The 15,974-nt window shown below is 46.5% G+C and overlaps 1 protein-coding gene across 1 annotated transcript; it reads right to left on the bottom strand.

Moving 5' to 3' along the window:
• LOC106864003 (G protein-activated inward rectifier potassium channel 1-like) lies at positions 1-12,510 on the bottom strand. Its single transcript, XM_014893591.2, has 3 exons — positions 11,387-12,510; positions 3,887-4,103; positions 1-2,078 (listed from the first exon to the last, which is right to left on the bottom strand). Exons 1-3 carry the CDS (start codon positions 12,035-12,037, stop codon positions 1,507-1,509), a joined length of 1,440 nt encoding a protein of 479 aa, XP_014749077.2. The 5' UTR covers positions 12,038-12,510; the 3' UTR covers positions 1-1,506.
• Positions 12,511-15,974: the final 3,464 nt, after the last annotated feature.

Below are 15,974 nucleotides of genomic sequence, written 5' to 3'. Positions count from 1 at the left end.
TTGAGACCCAAGGTGGATGTAATTTTATTTTATACTGATTTTGGCAGTTCTGGAGAATAGGAAGAGTCATCATCATTTAAGACTTCATGCTGTCATCTAAATAGTCCATACAAATACAGCTGATGAATGAAAATACAGATTTTAGCACATATATATTATTGAAATTCATGTTGAGAACAGATAAACAATGACAAGAGCACATCTTATCCCTGCATAAAATAGCATTTTCCAGTTTCACACCATAGACAGATCCAAAGCAAGGAACAGTGAGTTCTGTGGTGGATACACCACTTCACCATCAAGGAATGCATTGCCAAATATTATGGCCACTGCCACCCCTTTCAAATTTGACTGAATTTTGTCCACATAACAAGAGCAGAATTTGATCCTTCTATTGGAGAGTGCTTTGCTGGTGCTCTAGTGATGAACACCCTGAATGCTGAGCTACTCAACACTGCTCACAAAACAGTACAGTGTGTTTCTAATTACTACCAACCAGGAAAGAAAAAGCCTCTGTCACAGACAGAGGTGGATTGAGCTGAACAGCAATAAATATCAAATCTACCAAATTACTGAGAATTGTATATAAATGGACAAGGCAAATGTAACGAAATGAAAATTAGCAACATCAAAGACTACCATTCATTGATAAAACTCTGAGATGTGTAATGATGGAGCATTAGTTAGCACTTTGCTTTTATTTATTTACTTACAAGGACTCCAACCTGAAATTTCAATGAGTTGCAGTACAAAACATGCCATGAAGCTGAGCTCAAGTTTCCTTCACAGTGAGTGGTGATATGGTCATTAAAATTCAGCATGTGATCCACCAAATCAAATGCTGAGGTCTAATTTCGGACAGGATAAATGATGCTCATGTTTACAAGAGCTCCTGTGGGTCAAATGACCCAAATGGTTATTGCACACTTCTTCCTCCACCTGAATGATCCTGGATGAGCCACTGGGAGCACAGAGGGAGTGTCCACAGTCACTGGGAAAGAAGGATGCACCAGGATCCTTTCCAAAGGGTCACTGAGAGAGAACTGGACTAGGACTGAGCAGTGACACAGATCCCCCTTGTGTTCTGCTGTTCTGTACATCAGGAGCAGTCCAGGATCTGAGCTGCACAAAACCAGGTTTCAGTGCTGTTAAAGCCTTCTTGGTTCCACCTCTGTGACTCAGGATCTGATCCTTGCTTTGTGAAAAGCATCTGCATACATGGAAGACAGGGTAGATTTGCAATGAGCATGCTGATAAACATCATCAGGGCAGGAATCTCTTTGGCATGACAGGATAACCTTACTGCCCCTCAAAATCCTGTTACATTACCTAAATTGGATCTGTACAGAACAATTATACAAAAAGGATCATTCTTCCTGAAAGTAGCAAAGCCAAGTTGTGACTTTACTCTGAAACAACTCTTTCAGGGCAGCAGTCTCAAATGCAGTTTATCAGCAACAACTCCTGTTTCTTCAGCTCTTAAAAGAAGTGATCAGAGCTCATTTTTCAAAGTTTGGCAGGAAAATTATCTTCCAATTTCACCTCTAGAGCATCCATACCTGGAAAATCCTTCTGTAACTCGAGCCTGCTGGTAGACTGAGCCAGAGCCTTGGCATTTATTTTTAAGGTTTTTGGCTGCATCCTGTTATCACTGTCTTCACCATCAGAGGTGGGACTTATTTCTTGAATTTTCAAGAGATCTCCAGTACTGAGAGTCTTCTCTGTGTTACTGGAACTCATGCCCAGGGCTCTTGCTGGAAGGCCTTCCTTCCTGGAGCTGATCTTCTGAAGTTTGGCAGGGAGCTTGTTCTTCTCTCCTGTAGTATCAGCACAGTCCAGTGGACAAACCTGTTCTCTTCTGGTTTTCTTATCCAAAGGACTACTCAAGAGAGGTGACTGGGACAGGTTTTCTTCTTGCTCTTTAACACTGTAAGGAGGAGTGGGGACTTCAAACGTGGCGTGAAACTGGGAATAATCAACACGGAAAAAGCCATCCTCCAGAGACATGACTGGGAGGAACCTGTGGCCCCAGAGCACTTCATCTTCTGTGTACGAGGTCCTGGCTTGGCATGTCATCCCTGGGAAATGGACAAGAGCATGTGAGCAAGCACAATGGCACACGGAATAAAATATGCATGGCAAGGCTGACAGATAAAAATCAATTGCAGCCAGCAAGCCAACAATTTTATAGATTATTAAATGGGGCAATTGTACCCACACAATCTTCTGAGAGTCAATGGAGTGCCTCTAATTGACTGACAAGATTTTTATGTGAATATTGCAGACTTGCAACCAAGCCAAGCAAAATGTAAAATTAACACAGTAATATTAGGTCGTGTGCTGGTTTCAGCTGGGACAGAATTCATTTTCTTCACCGTGTCTAGTACTGGAAGCCTACAATTAGGTCATCCCAAAGCTTCCCTTTTGCAGGCTGAACAATCCCAATTCAGCCTTGAGAGAGTAAGTAATACTGTTTCTTGGGAGAAAGAACTATTGCTCGGCACAGGCTTACAGAATCCTTTGGCAAGGACCAGGTGTTGGAGGAAACAAATAAAAACTGAGATGTTGCATTTCTTCTGTAGGCTGTGTTAATTTTTCTCCAAACAGTATGTCAAGACAAAAGCTGTGCAGAGACTCATGCTCAGACACTGGTGGCATTGTAAACTCATTGAAGATTTTGTTGCACTTAATGCAAAATACATCACTGGTACTATTTACATGTGTGAACTCACAGCTATAATGTGTTCCAACCGAGGTGGGAAATCTGTCACCATCTCACCACAACAGCACTAACATAATTTATACAAATACCCCAGGTGAGCAGAACTGTAAATTTCCTGTTGTGGTAGTCTCCAGAAGCAGAATTAGCTGTCAGTAAACCCAAATTCTGATTTGCTCTCTGGTTACTGCCACATGGATTCTCGAGTGTAAAATGTCTCCCTTTCAATATCCAGACAGGTAACTGCATTAAGGGAGGTTATGAATGCATGCTTATCTAAAATAAATGGCTCTGCTGCAGGGTAAGATGAGGCCTCTGCAGGGATCTAGAGATGCCATCCTCAAAGTGAAAGAGCATTCTGCCCCAGTGCATTGTGTGTTTGTTTAGGGCCAGCCAGTGGAGAGAAGTCACACAGAGATGGCTGCACACAGCTGCACCAAAGGCACCCCACTATTCCAAGGCAGGAATGAGGCAGCTGCTAACCTCATGGAAAAGACAAGAAAGCTCTGTGATTAATCAAAGTTCAACAAATCCTCAGAAGAAGGAAGATCAGAATGCTGATGACCATATGAATGATTTGGACTTTAACAGTACTCATGGGCCATTGATAAAGAGCTCCTTATATAACTGGAACCCATTTTCATAGGATTCATAAAAGGATTGAGTCCTCAAAACAGAAGGCCACAAAATCAGCCATCATCTGGACAACACCTACCCAAATTCTAAAAAGAAACAAAACCCTTCTCATATTTGTCAATAACCATGTATGCCTACAATCTTTGTGACTATGAGGTCTGTATTTGTGCTGTAAAACTGCATTTCTTATTCTGAATTCAATTCAGTGCAAGCTAGGCTGAAAGGAATTTTGCAGCACTGGCAACTTTTAAAAGTTCAATCCTCAGAGTGGTGGTTTTTAAAGCAGAAGCCTCCTAAGAGTGAGGAGCTGTTCCACAGAGAGGGCCAGGCTGTGTCTCACTGGCCACTCTGGGAATTTGCAGTGCAGAGCCCTGTGGGGAAGGGAGGTCTCTGTTGGCTGGGGAGAGCCACTGGAGCTCTGCAGCACATGGCAGGATATGCTGCAGCATCCAGGACTAACAGCTGCCTTGCTAAAAATACCAGCACTGAAAACAAGCACTGAAAATCAGAGCATGCAGATTATTGTCTTACCAGTAGTCTCAACGATTCCTTCGAGGATGACAACTATTTCAAATTGCTCACTCCTCAGTGATCTTTGTGAGAGGCAGAAAAAGGGGCTCTCTGAGTTAATTTCATGGCAGATGGTTAAAGGGGAAACCAAAAACAGCTGGTCAGCTCCAGTTCCAAATCCAACATCCAGTTCACACTGATCCAGTGGCAGAAATTCTCCCTCTGGTGTCTGTCTGGACTAAAGATAAAAAATGATTTAGTAATCACTGTGTGAGGCAAAACATAAAATCAATGCAATAAAGTTTAAACCTGCCTCTTCCACGACATTTTCAGCTACATATATTAGGTCTGAGGGCTTCATAATGGAGATGTAAGTAATGCTAAATACTGTGAGGCTGCTATGCAAGACCAATTTTGACTTTTCTTATTAGGCCAGTAGATCTCATCACCACCTACAAACTTTACTGTGACATATAAGCATATATACATTTATACACTTTGACAAAAATGTACCACACACTACATGCCTTGGAATGGATGTTCAACACGAATATCCTGTGGCAGAAGTTCCTGTTTAGACCAAAACCTGCAAGCTGGGCACATTTTATTCTGTTGTTTGAATTCATGTTCCATTATTTTTGGGTGTTACTAACTTTTGTTTGGCAGACACTGTGATGTACTGGCTCAAAGGTAAACACCACAGTAATTGTACAGCACATCTGGAAATGGCATTTTCACAAAAGCACCTGGATTGACACTGATGGTGCCACCATCCCTTGCAGGTACCACCTCCTGCATATTGACCTTAACAATGAACTTCTTATTAAACCAAATACCTCATTTTTCTTTCCATCCTTTCATGGGTCCAATAAAAATGCTGGTATGGTAGCTTCCCTCCACCCCATAGGGTTCCCTCCAAATCCTCCTGGTATTCAAACTCTAATTAAAAATTACATCAGTTGGCCAGGCAGCTCCTCACCTGATTGCTTTGAAGGTCTCTGGTGGAAACTGCCCACCAAAATTAGAAGCTTTGCATAGCTGATATAAATCCTATTTAAAATCTTTTCTGCTTGTGGTTTGATTAAAAAGCACTTAACTCTTCAAGAAGATGACTACTGATTATAAATAAATAATTATTATTATAAGTTATACTATCATAAATGAATAAATAAATAGTTTTAATTGTGTTGCATTTGTATTGACAAATGTACTGGTTCCACTGCTTGGAAACTTGGTTCATTGTGAGCAAGCCAAAGGCAGCAGTTTTGCCATCAATTTAGATCTGACTAGTGCTCTTTTAAGAAAGTTTCTGTCATTAAAGAAAATCCCCAAGCAAACAGTCTATCTTCATATTGTCTCCTGTCTTAAAAATGCTGGCTTTATAACTGCTGGGTATTTATTGGAGATTGCATCCCCAGCTGGGCAGCAGCTGGAGTACAGCTCATTATTAAATAGAATCTGTGATTTCATCTATGTGCTACATGTTTGTTCTGCCCCTGAGGAAGAAACATTCTCCCCTCCACAGGAGGACAAGAGTCAATTTCTCCTTTACTGATGAAGACAGAGAAAATGCTGCATGTGAAAGCATTTGCACAAATTATTTATGATTCCAAACATAAAAGAGAGATAAAAGCGACAGTCATGACAGTGTCTGCTGTGTGCAAAGGTGCAATCAGCCTACTGCAAAATCCTCTTTTCTCTTTTCCTGAGCACGCTGCAGAGCTGAGTGCAGAGCTGAGTGCAGGGCTCAGTGCAGAGCTGAGTGCAGGGCTCAGTGCAGGGCTCAGTGCAGGGCTCAGTGCAGGGCTCAGTGCAGAGCTGAGTGCAGGGCTCAGTGCAGAGCTCAGTGCAGGGCTGAGTGCAGGGCTCAGTGCAGGGCTCAGTGCAGAGCTCAGTGCAGGGCTGAGTGCAGGGCTCAGTGCAGGGCTGAGTGCAGGGCTCAGTGCAGGGCTCAGTGCAGAGCTGAGTGCAGGGCTCAGTGCAGGGCTGAGTGCAGGGCTCAGTGCAGGGCTCAGTGCAGAGCTGAGTGCAGGGCTCAGTGCAGGGCTCAGTGCAGAGCTCAGTGCAGAGCTGAGTGCAGGGCTCAGTGCAGGGCTCAGTGCAGAGCTCAGTGCAGAGCTGAGTGCAGGGCTCAGTGCAGGGCTCAGTGCAGGGCTCAGTGCAGGGCTGAGTGCAGGGCTGAGTGCAGAGCTCAGTGCAGAGCTGAGTGCAGGGCTCAGTGCAGGGCTGAGTGCAGGGCTCAGTGCAGGGCTCAGTGCAGGGCTCAGTGCAGGGCTGAGTGCAGGGCTGAGTGCAGAGCTCAGTGCAGAGCTGAGTGCAGGGCTCAGTGCAGGGCTCAGTGCAGAGCTGAGTGCAGGGCTCAGTGCAGGGCTGAGTGCAGGGCTCAGTGCAGGGCTCAGTGCAGAGCTGAGTGCAGGGCTCAGTGCAGGGCTCAGTGCAGGGCTGAGTGCAGGGCTCAGTGCAGGGCTCAGTGCAGGGCTCAGTGCAGAGCTCAGTGCAGAGCTCAGTGCAGGGCTCAGTGCAGGGCTGAGTGCAGGGCTCAGTGCAGAGCTGAGTGCAGAGCTCAGTGCAGGGCTCAGTGCAGGGCTCAGTGCAGGGCTCAGTGCAGGGCTCAGTGCAGAGCTCAGTGCAGGGCTCAGTGCAGAGCTGAGTGCAGAGCTGAGTGCAGGGCTCAGTGCAGGGCTCAGTGCAGAGCTCAGTGCAGAGCTGAGTGCAGGGCTCAGTGCAGAGCTCAGTGCAGAGCTCAGTGCAGAGCTCAGTGCAGAGCTCAGTGCAGACTGTGGCTCTGCTCTGCTTTACCTGCTGTTCTTGCAGTGGGTACACTGATTGATTGCTCAGGCATGATTTTTGCTCCAAGGAAACAAACCTGTATAAAGCAACACCTAAATCTCAAATTGTCCTGAAGCTTCATCAAATGCATTTACCTAGATAAAAATGTGCACTTTTGCACAGACTGTTCCTGACTGATTTAAAAACTGTTTGATCTGCACATCATTTTTCTTCATGGAAAACTCTTCAATCAAATGCATTCAATAGTAAACAAATCCAGGGTGGATGATGAGAGGTAGCAGATCTGGGAGAAAGCAGAAGGTTGTGTTTGAGGTATTCACTATCTTACATACAGGGTTGATTTATGCAGGCCATGGAGGATTTTTAAAGAAACTTGTTTGTTGAATAAAAATAAGTTAACCTGAATGAAGAGAATTTAATAGCTCCAATAGGTCCTAGCCTGTGGCCTTTGTTTTACATGTAGAGCTTTATTCAAAGGATCACAAAACAAGACAGAGGACTATAAAATGTCAGGAATAAGTCTGGAAAGATCACGTGTGATTCTTTATTTTGACCATCCACATAACACAAAGACAAGTAAATTCTGCAGATTAATACATGTTGAACAAGGGCACAATTACTTAGAAAAGCCCCAGCTTGCAATGTAAATGTGGTCAGAGATGGATGATCTAAAGGTCTCAAAGAATATCTCCAAAGGTTAATAAAAGATAAAAGAAAAAAGAAAAGACTCGTGTGTGTTTAACTTCCTGCCACTGGATCTTTGTTTTGGTTTTTATTACAAGGCAGACTTCCACTGCATCACCACTTAATCTGTTTTAGTGTCTGAACAAATACATAATGTTCTTCTAATCTTTACTCCTATCCTTTATTCATTCTCTTTGCTTTTCTAAACCCTGTTTATGCATAGACATGCATATCTCCCTTTAACTGGACATGATGCAGTTTTATTATTATTAACCCTCCATCAGTTCACTCATTAGAGAACTCACATGATTATGTTTTGTTATCCAGGTGGAATAATTAAGCACTGGAGCAGAAAATGTGGGATTCAAAAGATGCAGCACCATCAAGCTTAATATTGCAGCATGTTATAGAGAAACATGAAAATCTAGAAAATGCTAAACTGGTACATGTTCATTGCTCCTCCCCCACACTCAGACTATCAGCTTGCAAGAAGTGTGACAATATTTTATATCACTGCAATAATATGATCTTGTTACTTTGGTATCATTGCTGAAGATTTGTGTGGAGTTTTTCTGTTGTGACACTATACCTGGAGCTCTAGCAGAGATAATTCCTGGGATCACTGCTACTTTTAATTTTATTTACTTTCTATTTTTATTTTATTTTATTAGTTGTCCCATGCTGTAAATATGACTTGTATGAGCTGGGCTTGTTGAGACCAGAGGAGAGAAGATGTAGAGGGAGATCTACCAGAAACATTCCAAAACCTGAGAGGAATGTGATGGAGAAGACAGAGCCAGGCTTTTCACACAGGTGCCTGGCAGGAATGAGAGACAACAGGTATAAACTAAAATAAGGGAAGTTTGGATTGGATTGAAGGAAAACATTTCCATCATGAGGACAGTTAAGCAGTGGAAAAGCTTGCCCAGCAAGGCTGTGCAGTTGGTTTTTTTTTCTTAGAGGTTTCCAAACTATATTGGGAAAAGCCCAGAGTAACCAGGTCTGATCTCCTAGCTCACCATACTTTCACAGAAGGCTGGGCCACAAACTTCCTGAAGTTCCTTCCAATCTGAACAATTCTATAATATTAAAAAAATGAATTTTTTGCACTTTCTGCCCTACCTATCAGCTTATTGAAATCACAATATAATGGGTCTTCTTACTTATTTCCAATGCCTGTCACCTGCCATCTACAAACTTTCTGTTACAATTTTGTTTGCTTTCAGCTTATTCTAAGCTGTTAGCAAGTACAGCCTAAAGAACAGGTGCCTGCTGGTTCCCACCCAAATCTCACTGCCTCCGTGGCTATCATGCTTCACAATCGTATTTTTAAAATTATTGTTACCACATGTTGAAAACAGGCTATGATGATTTTACATTCCTCTACTTTCTGAATCAAAATGTCCTTTACACACCAACACTGTCATGTTTATCAATGACATATGTAGTCACATCAAGAGAAGGTACAAATATGTACTGTGACTGAGTCCTATAAAATCAAAACTGATTGCCATACTTGTGGCTGCTGCCTTAGGCACACTAGAAAGCTCCAGGAATCAACAGGCAGAAAAATACAGTTCACTGTGACATTAAAAAGTCCAGGACCTGAAACTGTACATTTTCAGCAGCTAGTTCCAAAGAGATTTTTTTTCTATTTCCTGCCCCAGGATTTTGCTTTTTCCAGCTTCTGTAGCACTCAATGTAAACTAGAAAGACTTGGGTTTTTGCTGAAACACACACCATTAGTCTTGTAACTGTTTTCCAAACTCTCCACAACTCAGCCCAAAAAGAGCCTCAGACTTTTGCATGGTATCACTTTGCCATGCACAGCCCCTGGACCCATAGAAAAGCCAGCCCGGAGTGGCAGCACCACTGCAGTCCACTGAGTGTATCAGTGTCACACTGACAGGAAATGCTGCTCTGACAAACCAGGTGAGTGTACTGTACAAAGGTAAATCCTCAGAGCTCCATTGGTGTGAGCAAAACAGCACATTCATTACTAAATACATCTCCTAGCTCAAGCCCAAAAATGGGATGTGCTCCTTCACATTCCTTCACTGTGACACCGGTACAAAAGAAAATTCTGGCTGCCTGATCAGGTGCAGAAGTGTAGCAAGGTCAGCTGCTAGCAGCACTGCAGGGAAGGACAGAGGCCAGAGCTCAAACCACAGCAAGGATTTGCTGAAGACAGAAAGAAAATCCTGGCACATTCACCCCAAGTTTACAGGACACACAGAGCTACTTCAAAGCAGCTGATGGAAATTCAAGGGCAATCTGAGCAGCCACCACTGGCTGGTGTGTCCAGTTCAGTGACAAGGATTTACAGAAAGATTCCCAACTTTCTGGGAACTAATACCACACCTTTCAATGTGGACTGAGGGGGCAGCTCCTGCACATTCAATTTTAAATCTTCTTCTGTTCACAGCTTGTGTTTGTCAAAGGTCGCAAAGCAGCTTGAAGACAACACATGGGCATGACGATCACACAAAGAAAAAATCAAGAATTGCTCACTGATTCATTGTCTGGCCTACAAAACAACTATCCTAAGACACAATGGTCATGCAGGTCCATCAAATGTCCTTCAGTTTTCTGTCCCAGTCATCTGCATACCAGCATTGTGTAGCAATAGAATTGTCAGCAAAAAGGACATCAGGTTGTATATTCGGTGTCTTATTTCAAAAGAAAATGAGTTGCCATCTCTGTAAAAACACAATGTGACCCCACTTTTATTCCACTTTGATCTGCATTCCATTTTGAATGATAGAATGAAATACTTCAGAGGAGATTTCTGCTAGAAAGCAACAAAAACCATGGTTCAGCTGGCTTTCCAATTCCTACAAAAACTGCTCCAGTGTAACTCTTCACAGCTTGTTCCCTATATATATACACATAACTTCTTTTTAAATCTTAGCAGATTCTCCATTTTAAGTGCTATTCTGTAGCATGAAAAATTAACAGCTCAGTCTAGCATTCAGCACAGAACAGAAGGAAAACAGCCTTTCATATTTACCACTGCCACGTCACCTACTGCTTCATGCTTGTTTAGGCAGATTATCAAAAAGGCCAGAGAGAATTACCAGAGTACAGAACATTTATACAGTCAAATATGATATCCTGAAATTAATGTCATCACTGGGATCCAGCTTTTGACAGCTGAGGAGCTTTGGACAGAGCTCCTCACCAACTATGCTCCCCTGACAAGTCATAGCTGCTGTGAGATGCTACATTGCTTAGTCCCATTGCTTAGTCTTGGGCTTAACTCCAGCCCAATTTATCTTCTGGACTTTCATGACTGCCATACTCTTCTGTTCTGATTTTTTTTTTTTTAATCTTTTTTTTGTTGTTGTTACGATCCCTCTGAAATGCTGTGAGGGCACCAGCTGGAGCACTGGGATAAGGGACTGCAAGTTAAAGCTCACCAGGTTTCCCCAGGAGGAAGAGGAGGTCAAGGTTGATCTTTATCCTATTTAATACCAGCACAGATCAATTCTTTATTCCCAGCCATCACCTGCTAAGCAGCATGGCTCAGTACCCGTCCCTGCAGCTGTCCTGATCCCGACACATCCATCCATCCATCCTGACCACGCTGGGTTTCTGCCAGCCCCCCAGTCCACTGCACCACCCCTGGCAGGTCCCTGATGAGGTGAGTCCCCCCAGGCCTGCCTGGCTGTCCCATGGCTCCTGCTGCAGACAGCTCCACCAAAGCCTTGCCCAGTCCTGCACCCGGCCCGGTCACATCCTCTCACAGCATGCCAGGGGACAGCACGGCTGCCCGGGGCCACACAGGGAAAACGCCAGGCTACCTCCTGCCCTCTGTGCCCAGCCCTGCACCCGGCACCACCCAATGCTCTGTGCCACCCACTGTCCTGTGCCACCCACTGTCCTATGCCACCCTGTGTCCTGTGCCACCCACTGCCCTGTGCCACACTGTGTCCTGCGCCACCCACGGTCCTGTGCCACCCACGGTCCTGTGCCACCCTGTCTGTGCCACCCAGTGCCCTGTGCCACCCACTGCCCTGTGCCACCCCGTGTGGCGGCAGGCCGTACCTTAATGAGCTTGCAGCGGATCTGGGCAGACACCATGTGGCTGTTGCGGAGGTTGCCCACGCGGAACATGAGGCAGAGCTTGGCATCCCGCTGCGAGATGACGGCGGCACGGCTGAACATGAGAGTCTCGGCTCGCTTCTTGGGCTGGGACATCTTGATGAACATGCAGCCGATGAGGAACGCATCGACCACGGAGCCCAGCAGCGACTGGAAGAGGAAGAGCACGATGCCCTCGGGGCAGCGCTCCGTGATGTAGCGGTGCCCGTAGCCGATGGTGGCCTCGGTCTCGACGAAGAAGAGGAAGGCGGAGGGGAAGTTGTACACGTTGGCCACACACGGGCTGTACGAGTCCCCGTGCGCCTGGTGCAGGTCACCCCGCAGGTACGCGATGCCCCACCACATGGAGGCCATCACCAGCCAGGCCACCGTGTAGGTCAGCAGGAAGATGAGCAGGTTCCAGCGCCACTTGAGGTCCACCAGCGTGGTGAAGAAGTCGGAGAGGTAGCGGCTGCTCTCGCCGCCCAGGTTGCCGTGCTGCACGTTGCAGCGCCCGTTCTTGTCCACGAAGCGCTGCCGCTCTCTGCGGGCGCTGCAGCGAGCGAGGCCCACGGCCTGGTACTCGTCCCCAAACTTCCTGCGCACGGCTGACATCGCCGCCCGTGCCGAGGGGCTCCGCGGGCACGCCGGGGATGCGGAGGGGCTGGAGGCTGAGCGCGCCTCGCTGCCTGAGCGCAGCAGCCGCCGCGACTCCGGGAGCACCGGGACACCCGCGGAGCCGGAGCTGGAGCCGGAGCGGCGATGCCAGCGCTGCCCGATCGCCAGCAGGGCTGGGGAAGGGCCGGAACAACCGCGGCCTGAGCGGGCAGAGACGGTGACAGGACCGCACCGCCGGCGGGGAGAGCCGGGATGGGGCGGGCTGGGCTGGGCTGGGCTGGGCTGGGCTGGGCTGGGGCGGGGTGAGAGAGGCTGGGCTGGGGCGGGGAGAGCCGGGTTGGGGCGGGGCTGGGAGAGCCGGGCTGGGCTGGGGCGGGGAGAACCGGGCTGAGTGGAACCAGGCTGGGTGGGTCCAGCCGGGGGTCCGGGGCGGCTCCAGCCGGGGTTCGGGGCGGCCCCAGCCCGGGTTCGGGGCGGTTCCAGCCCGGGTTCGGGGCGGTTCCAGCCCGGTCTCGGGGCGGTTCCAGCCCGGTCTCGGGGCGGCTCCAGCGCCGGGCGTGTCTGGCCGAGCCCCGCGGGGTTGGGCGGTCAGGGTGGCGGGGCCCGGGGGGACACAGCGGCGGGTCCGGGGGTGGATCCCAGGGGATTTTTGCTGCCAGCCGTGTGCCAGCAGCGGCCTCGTTCGGCCTCGGGGACCCTCGGGATCCCCGTGCACAGCTCGGTTCCCCCAAGGCCCGGTGCCCAGTTCGGCTGCCCTGGTGACAGTGACAATGGGCGCGGCACCGAGCCCTCCGCTGACAGGAGGAATTTGAAAGGGGAAATCGCTAGGCAGGTCATCTCTTACACAAAGAAATGCAAAGAGGCTAATCCTCAGTCCGCATTTCAAGTAAAATAAGTATTCCAAGTAAACCATAGCCTTTACCATAGTAAAGCCTGGTCCATAGGATTTAGACTGTGATAATGTCCAGGTATTCCTGCTTAACACAGAGAAGTTGTTCCAAAGACCCTTCCCTAGAAGCTTAAGCGACTACAGTGCAGCTCTCCTGGTTTTGGTGGACATATTAAATCAGCAATGTGAAATTTTAAAGGCATCACAAACTCAAAAATAGGGCTATGCTGCTGATTTTCCCCTCCACCGCATTTATTATTTTTAATGTCTCTCAAAAATAATTAGTATTCTAATTCTCAGCTGTAGATGAACAGTATTATCATTCAGGTCAGTCATTTCAACCCCTGATTTTCAGCAGAGCACTGTCATTACAAAACTGTAGCCTGCAGTTACTGGGATTTTAGAAGATGAGTCTGCAATAGATGGCAACCATGTTTTGCTTCAGTCCTAGACTGGGAACTGAACAAAGTATTCATCTGCCTGAAGTTTAATTTCAGTATTTTCAAGCATTTTTAAATACATATGGAGAGGGTAATATTTTTGGGTTTATTTGCTGTCAGTAGCATAAATCTCAGTTTAACTACGCTCCTTTCAGATAAACTGAACAAAGTTGATGGACTTTACTGAGGGATTAAGGGTTATATTCATAAAAGGCCATGGGTACCAAAGCTAAAACTTGAATCTTTAAACTCCTGCACAGCTCCCTGCCTGAAGTGGAGGTTTTCCTGTTTTTGAGGAATGCTCCTGCACTTTTCCTTGCTCTCACTGCAATCTGTACTTTCTGTGGTCACTCAGACCTGCTGGCACAGTGTCAGTTTTACACAGAATGGAAGATGGAACAGGAGTGCTGTGTTTCTTCCATGAGCTCAGCCGGGGCAGAAATGTACTGCTTGAATTCCTGTCAAATCTTCAGCTTGCTAGAGAAGTATGTGGATCAGGAAAATTCCTGCTTGCCCTGTACAGATCTAGCCCACCTTAGCAAATCCAAGCTTTAATATGTTCAGTATGAATTTCTGCCCTCACAGGTAGTATATTACTGAAGTCTGCAGTGGTGAAGCTGCATTTCAAAACAGCAGGAGATCTGCTGCAAACAAGTTGTTGATTTGTGTCTCAAGCATTGGCAAGGGTAGTTAGTACCTACGAGTTCCAGTCAGTAGTTTTCATTTGTCAAAAAAAAACCTACAGAATTTTCTTATGTTAAAACTTACTTCACAAGCAGGGAGAAACTTCAAGTCTTTCAAGGCTAGACTAGACATAAAAATAAATAATTTTACAAATAAAAATAAAAATAAAAGTTTCTACAAATGACTGTTCACAAACAAGATAACTCTGACTGCATTTTCCAAATAATTTTGATTCTTTGAACAGATCTTGATGGCACTCATAATGTTGTGATTTACTAAGCAGTGATGCACAATACAATCAGACCACCTGCCAACTGATGGCAGACCCTGTCCCTGAACTCCTATCAGTGCCCCTTTCAGGTAACTCCCATAATTTATGTACAGAGTGTGATGTTCTGTGGTGTGGAACATCCTTTGGCCAGTTCAGGTCACCTGTTCTGGCTGTTCTCCCACTCAGCTTTTGTGTGCACCTCCTCAGTGGCAGAGAATGAGACACAAAAAGTTCTTGACTTAGATAAACACTGCTTAGCAACAACCAAAACCATCAGTGTGTTATCAACATTGTCCTCATACTGATTCCAAAACACAGCCCTGTGCCAGCTACTAAATTAACTCTATCCCAGCCAAAACCAGGACACTTGGGAAAAGACCTTATCCATAACTAAAGTGGGTATGTTGGAGGTAAAATCTACAGACTCCATAGCACCATTTCAATCTGATTCAGCTGCTGTTGAAAATAGCAAAATAACCACTAGAACCTCTTCTTCTCTTCTCTTCTCTTCTCTTCTCTTCTCTTCTCTTCTCTTCTCTTCTCTTCTCTTCTCTCCTGAATTTTGGATCTTTTTCAGCCTGATGCTAGAGTGGGAAAACATAATCATAAGGTTCAGAGATTTTTATCTCCTAGATTTTAGGCAGAGTTTCTTTCACTTCATTATTTTATTAAGAGCAGACACAAGACCTGTTTTTACCTGGGAAATATTTGTGTACTTTCTGCTTGCAAGGGTAGTTGTCATGAGAAAGAGCAGTCTCTGAAAGGGCAACACATTCACCTACAATATTTTATGTTCTCCGTTTTATAAGAAGACAGAGTTATTCTGCATGAGTGACAGATCACAAAAACAGTACCTCAATTTCAAGAAGGTTTTTAAAATAACCCTCCAACTGCAACGCAATGGAAATGGTCTACAGTGTTACAGGTCTGCATTTACATTCAGTGATGCCGTCAGAACACAGGAGTGTAAGTTTGAATCTCTAAGTGCACAGAACTGGGTGTTAACGGCTTTGAAATGGGTCATTAATGTCTCAGGTGACTTTGGGCAGCAGGTTTGGCTCCCGAGATAGACAAGGGTCTGCAAAAGGCGGAGTTTCTGAACTTTGGGGTAAAATGCCAGGTTTAAGAGGGGATATCTGGCAGGTGGTTCGGGAAGGCTGCACCTTCGGGGTACCTCAGCAATGGGGAAAGGAAGAGGGAACGTGAGGCTGAGAGTTTGGGGTTAAAGGGAGGCTGAGCCCTCGGGAACCCCGAGAGAGAAAACCCCGCGGGCGTGCGCCCTGATGGCCTCTCTCCCTTTATTCGAATAAAGTTGAAGGACTGCTCTGTCTCCTTTTTGGACATAAACCTCTGACGTTCTGGATTTTCCTGACAGTTCCCAAGGGTGACTTCATCAAGCGGCCTGTGGAGGCCGGGCCGAGGCAGCGGCCAGGCCCGCCCGGCGCCGCCGGCAAAGCCGCGTCGGGAGCCGCCAGCTCTGGGGCCAAACCCGGCAGCGGAGCTGGCAGGCGCTAACGCTGACGGGGCGCTGTTCGATTTCACTGCGAACCGCTCTGCGGCACCATCCACCCGCTCAGCACAGCCCCACACAGCCCGGGCGGCCCGCCGGCCATGGCAGCTGAGGGGAAGGAGGCGGGGAGGGAGGCGGGC

The sequence above is a fragment of the Sturnus vulgaris genome, chromosome 27 (genome assembly GCF_052056855.1).
Source record: "Sturnus vulgaris isolate bStuVul1 chromosome 27, bStuVul1.hap1, whole genome shotgun sequence".
In the NCBI taxonomy this organism is placed as follows: domain Eukaryota; kingdom Metazoa; phylum Chordata; class Aves; order Passeriformes; family Sturnidae; genus Sturnus; species Sturnus vulgaris.
Note: the sequence above shows the minus strand (reverse complement) of the source record. Positions and strands in the feature narration are given on the sequence as shown.

Bases quoted from the DNA above. Each gene is read 5' to 3' on its own strand.
- LOC106864003 (XM_014893591.2), bottom strand. From the start codon at position 12,037: ATGTCAGCCGTGCGCAGGAAGTTTGGGGACGAGTACCAGGCCGTGGGC. The intron at 4,104-11,386 runs GTACGGCCTGCC...TTTTATCTTTAG, and splicing joins TCCGCTGCAAGCTCATTAAG to TCCAGACAGACACCAGAGGG. The intron at 2,079-3,886 runs GTAAGACAATAA...TCCATTTCCCAG, and splicing joins AGGAATCGTTGAGACTACTG to GGATGACATGCCAAGCCAGG.